This window comes from Hyla sarda, chromosome 4, assembly GCF_029499605.1.
Source record: "Hyla sarda isolate aHylSar1 chromosome 4, aHylSar1.hap1, whole genome shotgun sequence".
Taxonomy (NCBI): Eukaryota; Metazoa; Chordata; class Amphibia; order Anura; family Hylidae; genus Hyla; species Hyla sarda.
Genome location: NC_079192.1, coordinates 409,070,886 through 409,084,625, shown reverse-complemented (window position 1 = coordinate 409,084,625; position 13,740 = coordinate 409,070,886). Strand labels below are relative to the sequence as shown.

The following is a 13,740-nucleotide window of genomic DNA, read 5'->3' as shown; positions in this document are numbered from 1 at the left end:
CAAAGTCAATGACCGACACAATAACCACGCTGATGTTGGTCATTTAACTCCTTAAATGCTGCCATCAATAGAAAAGAGCTTACCGTATATCCCGGCGTATAAGACGACTTTTTAACCCCGAATTTTCTTCTGAAAAGTCGGGGGTCGTCCTGATTATCTGCCCAGGCCGGCTCCCGTGTGTGGCTGCAGGCGGGGGCCGGCCAGAGCAAGTAAAAACTAATACTGTATACTAAAAACCAGGGTGCCTCCAGCTGTTGTGAAACTACAACTCCCAGCACGCAAAGGCTGTCCGGGCATGCTGGGAGTTTTAGTTTTACAACAGCTGGAGGCCCCCTGGTTTTTAGTATACAGTATTAGTTTTTACCTGCTCTGGCCGGCCCCCGCCTGCAGCCACACACGGGAGCCGGCCCGGGCAGATAATCATCGGTATTCCTATGCCGGACATCCCTGTGTCCCGAAAAATCTTTTTGGGACATAAGGATGTCCGCCGGTCACTTACCATTCCCCGGCGTCCTTCTGCGATCCTCCTTCGGTCCTCCTGCGGTCCGGTCCTCCGTCTCTATTGTTGTACGCACGGGACGTCAGTGACGTCACGTGCCTACAACCATAGAGGCAGAGGAGCGCAGGACCAGCAGGACGGGCGCCGACCGGGGCCTGGTGAGTGACCGGCCGTGCTATCTTAAGTGATCCGCTCCCTGGTCCCGGCACCTACTTCTATGGTCCATAGCAGTAGATGGTGACTCGGGCCGGAGGAGTGGTGATCAGAACACTGTTGGGGCAGACCAGTACAGACATACAGCCTGCAGCCATACACTGTATATGGCTGGAAGCTGTATGTCTGTTGGGGGGAGCTGCCTACTATTGTGGGGAAACTGCTGACCTAATGTGGGGGGAGCTGCCTACAAATGTGGGGGGAGCTGCCTACAAATGTGGGGGGAGCTGCCTACTATTGTTGGGGGAGCTGCCTACAAATGTGGGGGGAGCTGCCTACTATTGTGGGGGAAATGCTGACCTAATGTGGGGGAATTGCCTACAAATGTGGGGGGAGCTGCCTACAAATGTGGGGGGAACTGCCTACTATTGTGGGCGGAGCTGCCTACAAATGTGGGGGGAGCTGCCTACTATTGTGGGGAACTGCCTACTATTGTGGGGGAATTGCCTACAAATGTGGGAGAGCTGCCTACTATTGTGGGGGAACTGCTGACCTAATGTGGGGGGAGCTGCCTACAAATGTGGGGGGAGCTGCCTACAAATGTGGGGGAGCTGCCTCCTAATGTGGGGGAACTGCTACTAATGAGGGGGAGCTGCCAATTAATGTGGGGTAACTCCCGACCTATTGTGGGGGAGCTGCCTACTATTGTAGGGGAACTATACTGCCTACCTAATGTGGGGGAACATGATGCCTACCTAATGTGGGGGGAACTACAAGGTACCGTACATCGCGGTAGGAGGGGTAGTCTTATATGGCGAGTATATCCCAAACTCTATATTTTAACTGTAAAAGTTGGGGGTCGTCTTATACGCCATGTCGTCTTATATGCCGGCATATACGGTACATTGTGAAGAGCTGAATCTGGCAGGTGCTCAATTTGCACGCCTGCAGCATATTAGCAGGGGGCCGATTTCCAAGGCAGCTGAAGGGGTTCTGAAAAAGTAAATAAATAAAATATAAAGTCCCTACCTTAATAAAAAATGAAATCACACCCATAATTTTCCTTCTTTGCAAAAAAATAAATAAATAAAGGTAAAAAGGTATACCTGTGTGCGGAATTGTGATAAAAAGAGATAAAAAATTTCCATCTATATCAAAATGGTAGCAATTAAAACTACTGATCACGACACAAAAAATGACTCTCATACATCCCAAATGACAAGAAAATCTATAATTTTATATTTACCCCTTAAGCTGATCCTATATCTATAAGACAATTATATGGGGCACTTTGGGAGACATTATTATGGTGCTATGTACAGAATGGAGGAAACATTATGGCGGCACTATGTATATATATATATATATATATATATATATATATCTATATCTATAACACAATTATATGGGCACTTTGGGAGACATTATTATGTTGCTATGTACAGAATAGAGGAAACATTATGGCGGCACTATATATATATATATATATATATATATATATATATATCTATAACACAATTATATGGGCACTTTGGGAGACATTATTATGTTGCTATGTATAGAATAGAGGAAACATTATGGCGGCACTATATATATATATATAACACAATTATATGGGCACTTTGGGAGACATTATTATGGTGCTATGTATAGAATAGAGGACACATTATGGCGGCACTATATATATATATATGTATATATATATATATATATAACACATTTATATGGGCACTAGTGTTGAGCGGCATAGGCCATATTCGAATTCGCGAATATTTGCGAATATATGGACGAATATTCGTCATATATTCGCGAATATTCGCATATTCGTTATAATCTCGTTTTATTTTCGCATATGCGCAAATTTGCGTATGCAAAAACTAACATATGTGAAAATTAGCATATACAAAATTAACATACACGACGAAAATTCGCATATGCGCAAATTTGCATGTGCTAATTTTCGCATATGCGAATTTTGCACGCCAGTCTCACACAATAGTATTAGAGCCTTCTTTACTCCACACAAGCTGGAAGCAGAGAGGGGGGATCACTGTGATGTGTACTGTGGGAAAAAAAACTAAAAAAAAAAAAACGAATATTCGTAATTACAAATATATAGCGCTATATTCGCGAAATTCGCGAATATGCGATATTCGCAAATAATATTCGAATTGCAAATATTCGCGAGCAACACTAATGGGCACTTTGGGAAACATTATTATGTTGCTATGTACAGAATAGAGGAAACATTATGGCGGCACTATATATATATATATATATATATATAACACAATTATATGGGCACTTTGGGAGACATTATTATGTTGCTATGTACAGAATAGAAGACACAATATGGCGGCATTATATATATATATTTATAACACAATTATATGGGCACTTTGGGAGACATTATTATGTTGCTATATACAGAATAGAGGACACAATATGGCGGCATTATATATATATATCTATAACACAATTATATGGGCACTTTGGGAGACATTATTATATTGCTATATACAGAATAGAGGACACATTATGGCGGCACTATATATATATATATATATATCTATAACACAATTATATGGGCACTTTGGGAGACATTATTATGTTGCTATATACAGAATAGAAGACACAATATGGCGGCATTATATATATATATCTATAACACAATTATATGGGCACTTTGGGAGACATTATTATGGTGCTATATACAGAATAGAGGACACATTATGGCGGCACTATATATATATATATCTATAACACAATTATATGGGCACTTTGGGAGACATTATTATGGTGCTATATACAGAATAGAGGACACATTATGGCGGCACTATATATATATATATATATCTATAACACAATTATATGGGCACTTTGGGAGACATTATTATGGTGCTATATACAGAATAGAGGACACATTATGGCGGCACTATATATATATCTATAACACAATTATATGGGCACTTTGGGAGATATTATTATGGGGCTATATACAGAATAGAGGACACATTATGGCGGCACTATATGTATATATCTATAACACAATTATATGGGCACTTTGGGAGACATTATTATGGTGCTATGTACAGAATAGAGGACACATTATGGCGGCACTATATATATATATATATCTATAACACAATTATATGGGCACTTTGGGAGACATTATTATGTTGCTATATACAGAATAGAGGACACATTATGGCGGCACTATATGTACAGCACTGGTTACTGTAGAAGCTTTAGAGGGGGCACTATGAGTATGGGGGATATGAATTTCTACCCTTTGGTCTTAGACAATATTACCCTGTGAAATCCCCTTTAATATCATTAAGGCAGAAATAATCCTCTAAACACCTGATTACCCCAATATGTAGAAATGTGTCAATCAATGAGACCATGTGATCTAGTCATAGGGACGGCTGCCATGTAGGAATCATCCCCTGTAGCCCCGCCTCCTCATTCATCCCATTGGCTAAATAATCCACCAATCAGGATCTTGGTTTCTCTCAGCAGTTTATTATATTATGATGGTTTCTCCCAGTTTCTGCCTCCCCCTAATATCTTTATAGAACCTCCCCCTACCCATAATGCAGCATGAAGGGGCTCGGTGAAGGTGGTGGTGAAGGTGTGTAAGTGTCTGATGGGGTCACACAGCTCATAAAAGGACAGCTGCCCGGCCCCATAATCCAGACAGATCCTGAATCTATTACTGGAGATCTGGTGAGGTAACTGGATCTTTTTCCTGTCATGTATCACATAATACTTATTATTATTATTATTATAATACCTCCACAAACCCCAGGACTTGTTATTATCTCCAATCAATGACTGATCCCTCCTGTCTATACTGGGATAACACATCCCCACCATCCACAATCCTGATCTACTGATCTCCACATCCCAGTAATGTCGTCCTGAGGTAAATCTCCTTCTGCTCATCACCTGATATTCCTGGAATCTCTCTGCTGCTTCTGGACGATTCTGTGTTATATTTGTCCATGTTGCAGTTTTCAGGTCGTCTGATATAAGGAGATTATTCTGAGCCGTGTTTACATCCAGTAATATGTCTGCAGGACCCTCCCCATAGATCCTTATACCTGATATTATGTCACATAATGTGCGGAATGTGTCTGAGATCACAGTCACATCCAGATCATCTACATCATGTGTCTTATCATGTCCCCCTGTGTCCTCATCCCCTCCCCCCTCCTCAGGATCACACAAGTCACCTGTGTCTGGTTCCTGTAAGACAGTCAGTGGATCCGTCATGTTACACAGCTCCTCAATGTGTCTCATCTTCCTGGACAGCTCGTCCTTCTTTATTTCCAGCTGATGGATCAGAGCAGACAGTGACAGTGACTCTTCCTTCTCCTGCCTGGAGATCTCACTCAGGACCTTCTTCTCCAGGTCGTCCAGCCGTCTCCTGATGTCTATAAACAGGGCAGTGACTCTCTCCGCTTCTCCAGATGATTTCTCTTGAGCTTTTCTCCTGCGTTCCTCCAGACTCCGGACTCTTTCCTCAGTCTCCTCTCTCTTTGTGATCAGTTTCTGGAGAACATTTCTCAGTTTCTTCTTCTTCTTCTCAGAGGCCTCATCCATCATCTCCACCTGGTGTCCCCGATGTTCTCCGGCCAAACTGCAGGACACACAGATACAAGCAGCGTCCTCAGTGCAGTAATATTCCAGGACCTTCTTATGGACAGAACATTTCCTGTTCTCCAGAGAAGTTCTGGGCTCAGATAAGACGTGTTCTGGTGACTTGTTGTGAGTTCTCAGATGTTTATCACACAGAGAAGCCTCACAGTGCAGACAGGACTTCACAGCAGGGACAGGAGAGTCCACACAGTAAGTGCAGAAGATCCCGGGTTCTGTCGGTGTTGGATCAGTAACCAGGAAGTTCTCCATTATGTTCCTCAGAGCGATGTCCCTCATCAGTGTCGGCCGCTCCTGAAACTGTTCTCTACATTCAGGACAGGAATAAAGTCCAGACTGGTCCTGTGTATCCAGTGCATGATCAATACAGACCCGGCAGAAGTTGTGTCCACATCTCAGCATTACAGGATCTGTATAAGTGATCAGACAGATGGAACAGTCCAGCTCGTCTCTCAGAGCAGAAGACGCCATGGCCGACAGAGGAAGAGAGAAACGAAACTACAATTCTCTCCACTCGGAAACCAGAGGGCGGGTTTATACTTGTCACCACAGGGCAGGGCAGATCAGCAAAGATCATTCAATATTAACCTGTTCATGGACACTTGTCATAGCCACATATTCTATCTGCTGTATATTAAGTTGTGATCACATCTATAGAGCCGGGTTGTTATTTGCAGATAGAGATTCCTAAAGTAACAGTCAGTATTTATTAGTAGTAAATAAGAGAAACCTATAGTATAGCTGCGCAACCTAAAGTCTCATCCTAACATTGGTCTTTATGTATTAAAATGCGCACATACCATCATACTTACCAAACAGATGTGACATACGTAAAAACATGGAGCACCAGAACCTCCCTGATAATACATGACCCCATAGTGTGTAACATCCCTATGACAGCTCTGAGGTGACGACCTTCTCTAAATGTATAGCTGGAGCTCGTATTGTGGCGTCTGGAGTAAAATGATTGTCCATGATTTATAAATACTGTAAAAGTTATTGGGGTTTGAGATCACCTCCTTACTGTAAGACCTTTATAGAGAAGACAATATACAGGGAATATATGCAAAATAATGTGTATTCTCATGTGCCACGTCCTGACAAACCCCATAGACAGCAAACCCTACCTCAGACATGCCCCACCCATAGCAAGTCCCACCTCCAACAAACCCCACACACAGCAAGCCCCACCTCTAACAAAACGTATTAAAGGGGTACTCCACTGGAAAACACTTTTTTTTAAATAAACTAGTGCCAGAAAGTTAAACATATTTGTAAATTACTTTTATTTAAAAATCTTAATCCTTCCAGTACTTATCAGCTGCTGAAGTTCTTTTCTTTTTGAATTTCCTTTCAGAAAGCCCCCGAAGTGGACAGCATGGGAGCTGAGGGGGCACATGACATGGGAAGTAGGAAGCGGGAGACAAGGGGTTAAAGGGTATCGTTCATCAAAAAAATACTTTTGATATATTATAGATTAATGTATGCAGAATAACTTTCCAATAGCATGTTATTAAAAAAATATGCTTCTTTCTATTTCATTTTCCACTTTGAAAAAATGACCACTAGGGGGTCTCCCTACCAGTCCTTTTTTTTTTTTTTTTTTATAGATTTCAGACTCATGCCTAATATCCTAATATCTCAGATTGCAGCAGGGACACAGACTCACTCCCTGGCAGGGGGCAGTGCTGAGTTTGTCTGTGTCCTGGCATGAGTCTGAAATCTATAAAAAAAAAAAAAAAAAAAAAAGGACTGGTAGGGACTCCCATGCTGTCCACTTTGGGGGCTTTCTGAAAGGAAATTCAAAAAACATATCAAAAAAAAATTTGATGAAAGGTATCCTTTAAAAAGTAGGAGGTGAAGCGGGAGCCAAGGGGTTAAAGATGGGAGGAGTGTGGGCTGACGTCAGGAGGGTTTGGAGAGACGGAACAGGAAGGGAAGGAGTCATTCAGGACCAGAAGAAAGTGTGTCCTGCCCGCCAGCCTGTAATCGGGAGTAGGTGGTAGTGCACCTGGGTGGGTGTGGCGTGGTGGGTTTTGTCACAGCGGTGGGAGCTGGAGGGGGATTTGGAGACATGCTTGAACAATGGTAGAGGCCCGGTCATAATGGCCTGGTAGATGGTAGAGGCCCAGTCATAATGGAGCTGGGTTGGTAGCCAGCTACTTATGGGGGTCCCAAGCGATAAGGGACAGAGTGGTCTCCGAAAAAGGTGCCCTTGGGTTAGGTGATGGACGACCAAGGCACAGTACGAGAGAGTGCCTGGAAGAGAAGGTGCCTTCAGGTCCCCCTCTAGACATTTTCTATATCAGGGTCAGTTTTTAGGTATGAATAATGTAAAGGTTATGTAAATTTTATGGGAGATATGTTACCCCGGATATTTTGTTATATTATTTATAAAGAGATTTAAAAGATGATATATATTTGTTACTCAGTTTTGTTAATAAAATGTTGGTCCGCTGTGCCCTTTGCACCATAACCAGGAGTCTGTGTTTATTTGGGTAAGCAAGAGGTGGGGCAGGGTACAAGGTTAAGTGTATCTCTACGCTCAACTAGTCATGTCTGACCACAGTGCTCTCTGCTGACACTTCTGTCCATGTCAGGAACTGTCCAAAACAGGAGCAAATCCCCAGAGCAAACCTACCCTGTACTGGACAGTTCCTGACATGGACAGAGGTGTCAGCAGAGAGCACTGTGGTCAGACAGAAAGGAAATTCTAAAAGAATAGGACTTCCTCTGTAGTATACAGCAGCTGATAAGTACTGGAAGGATTAAGATTTTTAAATAGAAGTAATGTAAACAAATCTGTTTAACTTCTGGCACCAGTTGATTTAAAAAATAATGTTTTCCAGAGGAGAACCCGTTTAACCCCTTGGGGACGGAGCCCATTATGACCCTAAGGACGGGAGCATTTTTTGCAAATCTGACCACTGTCACTTTAAATGGGCACTGTCATGAAAAATAATTTTTGATATGTTGTAGTACTCAAGTACTACAACATATCTCTAATATACTTTTATTTAAAAAAAAATGCTTTTAAAACATTTTAAAAGCAATTTGAAATTCGGCCACTAGGGGGCGCCCTCCTAGTGGCCGAATGCAGTGCGGAGTGACGTCACTGCAAAATTCCGACTGATTCCGGCAGGGCATCAGTCGAAATTTTGCGCAGGCGCAGTAACAGCCAGGGCTCCGCATCGGCTTCCCGCACTCGCCGACGGCCCTGCTGCAAGGTGCGGGCGGCGCGGGGGGTTGGCTGCTACAGCAAGGTGCGGGAAGTGCTGCTCCAAGGTACGGGGGGGATGGGGGGAGCTGCTGCAAGGTGCGGGGCGCTGCTGCAAGGTACGAGCGGGATGGGGGGCGCTGCTGCAAGGTACGGGGGAGGATGGGGGGCGCTGCTGCAAGGTACGGGGGGGGGGATGGGGGTTGTTTGGGTTTACTTACCGAGCGGCAGGAAGAGTCTCCCCCGCACACGTCCCTCCCGCATCGGCTCCTGGCTCACTCCTTCCCCCATGAAACTCCTGTCCTGGGTGCCTCCAGTTGTTTTACCACTACAACTCCCAGCATGCCCTGACAGCCAATAGATGTCAGGGCATGCTGGGAGTTGTAGTGGTGAAACAGCTGGAGGCACCCTGTTGGGAGAACTAGGGGCAGAAGTCCCCCCCACCAGCAGGCATCAGTGACGTGGTGCCTGCTCGGGAAGTCTGCCTGGTAGTGAGCACACTACCAGGCAGACTAAATGCCATTTTAAAAATAGTAAAAAAAAAAAATAAAGGCAGGGAGGGTGTTAGGCATAGAAGTGCAATAGGCAGGGACAGAAGAAAAAAAAATCATGATGTTGGGAGCTACCCTTTAAGCATTAATAACTCTGGAATGCTTTTACTTATAAATTTGATTCCGAGATAGTTTTTTCGTGACATATTCTACTTTATGTTAGTGGTAAATTTTCGGCGATACTTGCATCCTTTCTAGGTGAAAAATGCAAAAATTTCATGAAAAATTTGAACATTTAGCATTTTTCTAACTTTGAAGCTCTCTACTTATAAGGAATATGGATATTCCAAATAAATTATGTATTGATTCACATATACAATATATCTACTTTATGTTTGCATCATAAAATTGACGAGTTTTTACTTTTGGAAGACATCAGAGGGCTTCAAAGTTCAGCAGCAATTTTCCAATTTTTCGCAAAATTTTCAAAATCGGAATTTTTCAGGGACCAGTTCAGGTTTGAAGTGGATTTGAAGGGTCTTCTGGTTAGAAATACCCGATAAATGACCCCATTATAAAAACTGCACCTCTCAAAGTATTCAAAATGACAATCAGTAAGTGTGTTAACCCTTTAGGTGTTTCACAGGAATAGCAGCAAAGTGAAGGAGAAAATTCAAAATCTTCATTTTTTACACTGGCATGTTCTTGTAGACCCAGGTTTTGAATTTTTACAAGGGGTAAAAGGAAAAAAATCCTCTCAAAATTTGTAACCCAATTTCTCTCGAGTAAGAAAATACCTCATATGTGTATGTCAAGTGTTCGGCGGGTGCACTAGAGGGCTCAGAAGCGAAGGAGCAACAATGGGATTTAGGAGAGTGAGTTTTTCTGAAATGGTTTTTGGGGGGCATGTCCCATTTAGGAAGCCCCTATGGTGCCAGGACAGCAAAAAAAAAACCACATTGCACACTATTATGGAAACTACACCCCTCAAGGAACGTAACAAGGGGTACGGTGAGCCTTAACACCCCACAGGTGTTTGACAACTTTTTGTTAAAGTCGGATGTGTAAATGAAAAAAAAAATATTTTTCCACTAAAATGCTGGTTTTTCCCCAAATTTTACTTTTTTACAAAGGGTAATAGGAGAAAATGCCCCCCAAAATTTGTAACCCCATTTCTTCTGAGTATGGAAATACCCCATATGTGGACGTCAAGTGCACTGCGAGCGAACTACAATGCTCAGAAGAGAAGGAGAGCCATTGAGCTTTTAGAGAGATAATTTGTTTGGAATGGAAGTCGGGGGCCATGTGCATTTACAAAGCCCCCCGTGGTGCCAGAACAGTGGACCCCCCCACATGTGACCCCATTTTGGAAACTACACCCCTCACGGAATGTAATAAGGGGTGCAGTGAGCATTTACACCCCACAGGGGTTTGACAGATCTTTGGAACAGTGGGCTGTGCAAACAAAAAAATTAAATTTTTCATTTTCACAGACCACTGTTCCAAAAATCTGTCAGACCCCTGTGGGGCGTAAATGCTCACTGTACCCCTTATTACATTCCGTGAGGGGTGTAGTTTCCAAAATGGGGTCACATGTGGGTATTTATTATTTTGCATTTATGTCAGAACCGCTGTAAAATCAGCCACCCCTGTGCAAATCACCAATTTTGGCCTCAAATGTACATAGTGCGCTCTCACTCCTGAGCCTTGTTGTGCGCCCCCAGAGCACTTTGCGCCCACATATGGGGTATTTCCGTACTCAGGAGAAATTGCGTTACAAATTTTGGGGGTCTTTTTTTCCTTTTACCTCTTGTGAAAATAAAAAGTAAAGGGCAACACCAGCATGTTAGTGTAAAAACATTTTTTTTTTACACTAACAGGCTGGTGTAGACCCCAACTTTTCCTTTTCATAAGGGGTAAAAGGAGAAAAAGCCCCCAAAATTTGTAGTGCAATTTCTCCCGAGTACGGCGATACCCCATTTGTGGCCCTAAACTGTTTCCTTGAAATACGACAGGGCTCCAAAGTAAGAGAGCGCCATGCGCATTTGAGGACTAAATTAGGGATTGCACAGGGGTGGACATAGGGGTATTCTACGCCAGTGATTCCCAAACAGGGTGCCTCCAGCTGTTGCTAAACTCCCAGCATGCCTGGACAATCAGTGGCTGTCCGGAAATGCTGGGAGTTGTGGTTTTGCAACAGCTGGAGGCTCCGTTTTGGAAACACTGCTGTACAATAAGTTTTTCATTTTTATTGGGGGGGACAGTGTAAGGGGGTGTATATGTAGTGTTTTACTCTTTATTAGGTGTTAGTGTAGTGTAGTGTTTTTAGGGTACATTCACACTGGCGGGTTACGGTGAGTTTCCCGCTAGGAATTTGCGCTGCGGCGAAAAATTTGCCGCAGCTCATACTTGAAGCAGGAAACTTGCTGTAAACCCGCCCGTGTGAATGTACCCCATACGTTCACATGGGGGGGAGGGGGGGGGGGCAAACCTCCAGCTGTTTCAAAACTACAACTCCCAGCATGCACGGTCTGTCAGTACATGCTGGGAGTTGTAGTTTTGCAACAGCTGGAGGCACACTGGTTGGAAAACCTTCAGTTAGGTTCTGTTACCTAACTCAGTATTTTCCAACCAGTGAGCCTCCAGCTGTTGCAAAACTACAACTCCCAGCATGCACGGTCTGTCAGTACATGCTGGGAGTTGTAGTTTTGAAACAGCCGGAGGCACACTGGTTGGAAAATACTGAGTTGGGTTCTGTTACCTAACTCAGTATTTTCCAACCAGTGTGCCTCCAGCTGTTGCAAAACTACAATTCCCAGCATGTCTGATCAAAGAAGGGCATGCTGGGAGATGTAGTTATGCAACAGCTGGAGGTACGCAACTACAACTCCCAGCATGCCGAGACAGCTGTTTGCTGTGTGGACATGCTGGAATTTGTAGTTTTGCAACATCTGGAGTGCTACAATTTAGAGACCACTGAACAGTGATCTCCAAACTGTGGACCTCCAGATGTTGCAAAACTACAACTCCCAGCATGCCCAGACAGCAAACAGCTGTGTGTGCATGCTGGGAGTTGTAGTTTTGCAAGATCTAGAGGGCAGTATAGAGATCACTGTGCAGTGGTCTCTAAACTGCAGACCTCCAGCTGTTGCAAAACTACAAATTTCAGCATGCTCACACAGCAAACAGCTGTCTGGGCATGCTGGGAGATGTAGTTTTGCAACATCTGGAGGGCTACAGTCTAGAGACCACTATAGTGGTCTCAGACTGTAGCCCTCTAGATGTTGCTATGCAACTACTCACCGGCTTCCGTCGCATCCGGGAGCTGTCCTCTTCTGCCGCACGCCGCCGCAGATCTCCGTCGCCGCCGCCGATCCCCGTCACTCCGCTGCCTCCGGAGGGGTAAGTGGACTCCTGCGCCGCTCCTCTTCGTTTTCCCCGTTCTGCCCCGCCTATTGTGGGAGGGCAGGACGGGGAAAGCAAAAGTAAACCCCTCCGCCCCAGATCTGCTATTGGTGGTCGCGTCTGGACCACCAATAGCAGAGATAGGAGGGGTGGCACCCGTGCCACCTCACTCCTATCGCTTTAGGGGGATCGTGGGTGTCTTAGACACCCGCGATCCCCCTTCTATTCCGGGTCACCGGGTCACCATAGACCCGTAATGACCCGGAATCGGCGCAAATCGCAAGTGTGAATTCACTTGCGATTTGCGCCGATCGCCGACATGGGGGGGTCTAATGACCCCCCTGGGCATTTGCACGGGGTGCCTGCTGATCGATATCAGCAGTCACCCCGGCCCGGTCCCCGCCCGGCGCGCGGCGGGGGCCGAAATTCCCACGGGCGTATGGATACGCCCTTCGTCCTTAAGTACCAGGACGCAAGGGCGTATGCATACGCCCTTTGTCCCCAACAGGTTAAAGGAGTAGTATTGTGAAATAGTTCTTCATCCTATTGTGCCTGGGCTGCAAAAGAACAAAACAAACATTAACTCCCCTTTCTCCGTTCCCCCGTTGCGCTGCTACAGCTCTTTGATCGTCCGGCCCGGTCTTCTTCTTTCTTTCGTGTGCACAGTTTGTCACACTGCGGTCAGTGTATCGCCGGCTGCAGCGATGTCCCACCTCGGCAGATGATAGGCTGAGTGCAGTGTCAAGTTAGGAGCCTGGGACCCACCTTCTCCCTTCTGCCCGGGCTCCTTAACCCCTTAAGGACTCAGCCCATTTTCCCCTTAATGTAGCAGATGTGGGAGGTAGGAATCCCAGCACGGGTTTCCTAAACCTTCCCGTGGGTGACGACTTTGGCGCTGCATCGCTAGCCGACGGAGCGGTGCTTAGTTGGACAACGCCCATTTTCCCCTTAATGTAACAGATGTGGGAGGTAGGAATCCCGACACGGGTTTCCTAAACCTTCCCGTGGGCAGGCCCGTCGCTACCGGACCGGCAAACCAAGCAATTGTTTGGGGCCCCGAGCTGGCTGGGGGCCTCGAGCAGAGCTGGTGCTTGTCCATCCTGTAGCGACGGGGCACTTCGGGGTGGCCGCACATTTCAATTAAATTACCTTTTTGTAGGGCGCGGGCCCCTTAAGAAACAAAGCAGGGCCCGCACCGGACAGGTCAGGGGCTGATGGGAGTAGAGATGTCACGTGCCCCGCGCAGGCACGCACGTCTACTCCAATCACCTGACCTATCCCTGCCTACGTCCCCACGCGAACCTCCTGCATCC

The 13,740-nt window shown here is 45.2% G+C and overlaps 1 protein-coding gene across 1 annotated transcript; it reads right to left on the bottom strand.

Annotated features, from left to right (window-relative positions):
• Positions 1 to 3,154: 3,154 nt before the first annotated feature.
• On the bottom strand, positions 3,155 to 8,590 carry LOC130267615 (E3 ubiquitin-protein ligase TRIM11-like). Its single transcript, XM_056517651.1, has one exon. The coding sequence runs from the start codon at positions 5,783 to 5,785 to the stop codon at positions 4,184 to 4,186; it is 1,602 nt and encodes a 533-aa protein (XP_056373626.1). The 5' UTR covers positions 5,786 to 8,590; the 3' UTR covers positions 3,155 to 4,183.
• Between the last annotated feature and the right edge of the window lie 5,150 nt (positions 8,591 to 13,740).

Coding starts and splice junctions, on each gene's coding strand:
- LOC130267615 (XM_056517651.1), bottom strand. CDS start 5,785: ATGGCGTCTTCTGCTCTGAGAGACGAGCTGGACTGTTCCATCTGTCTG.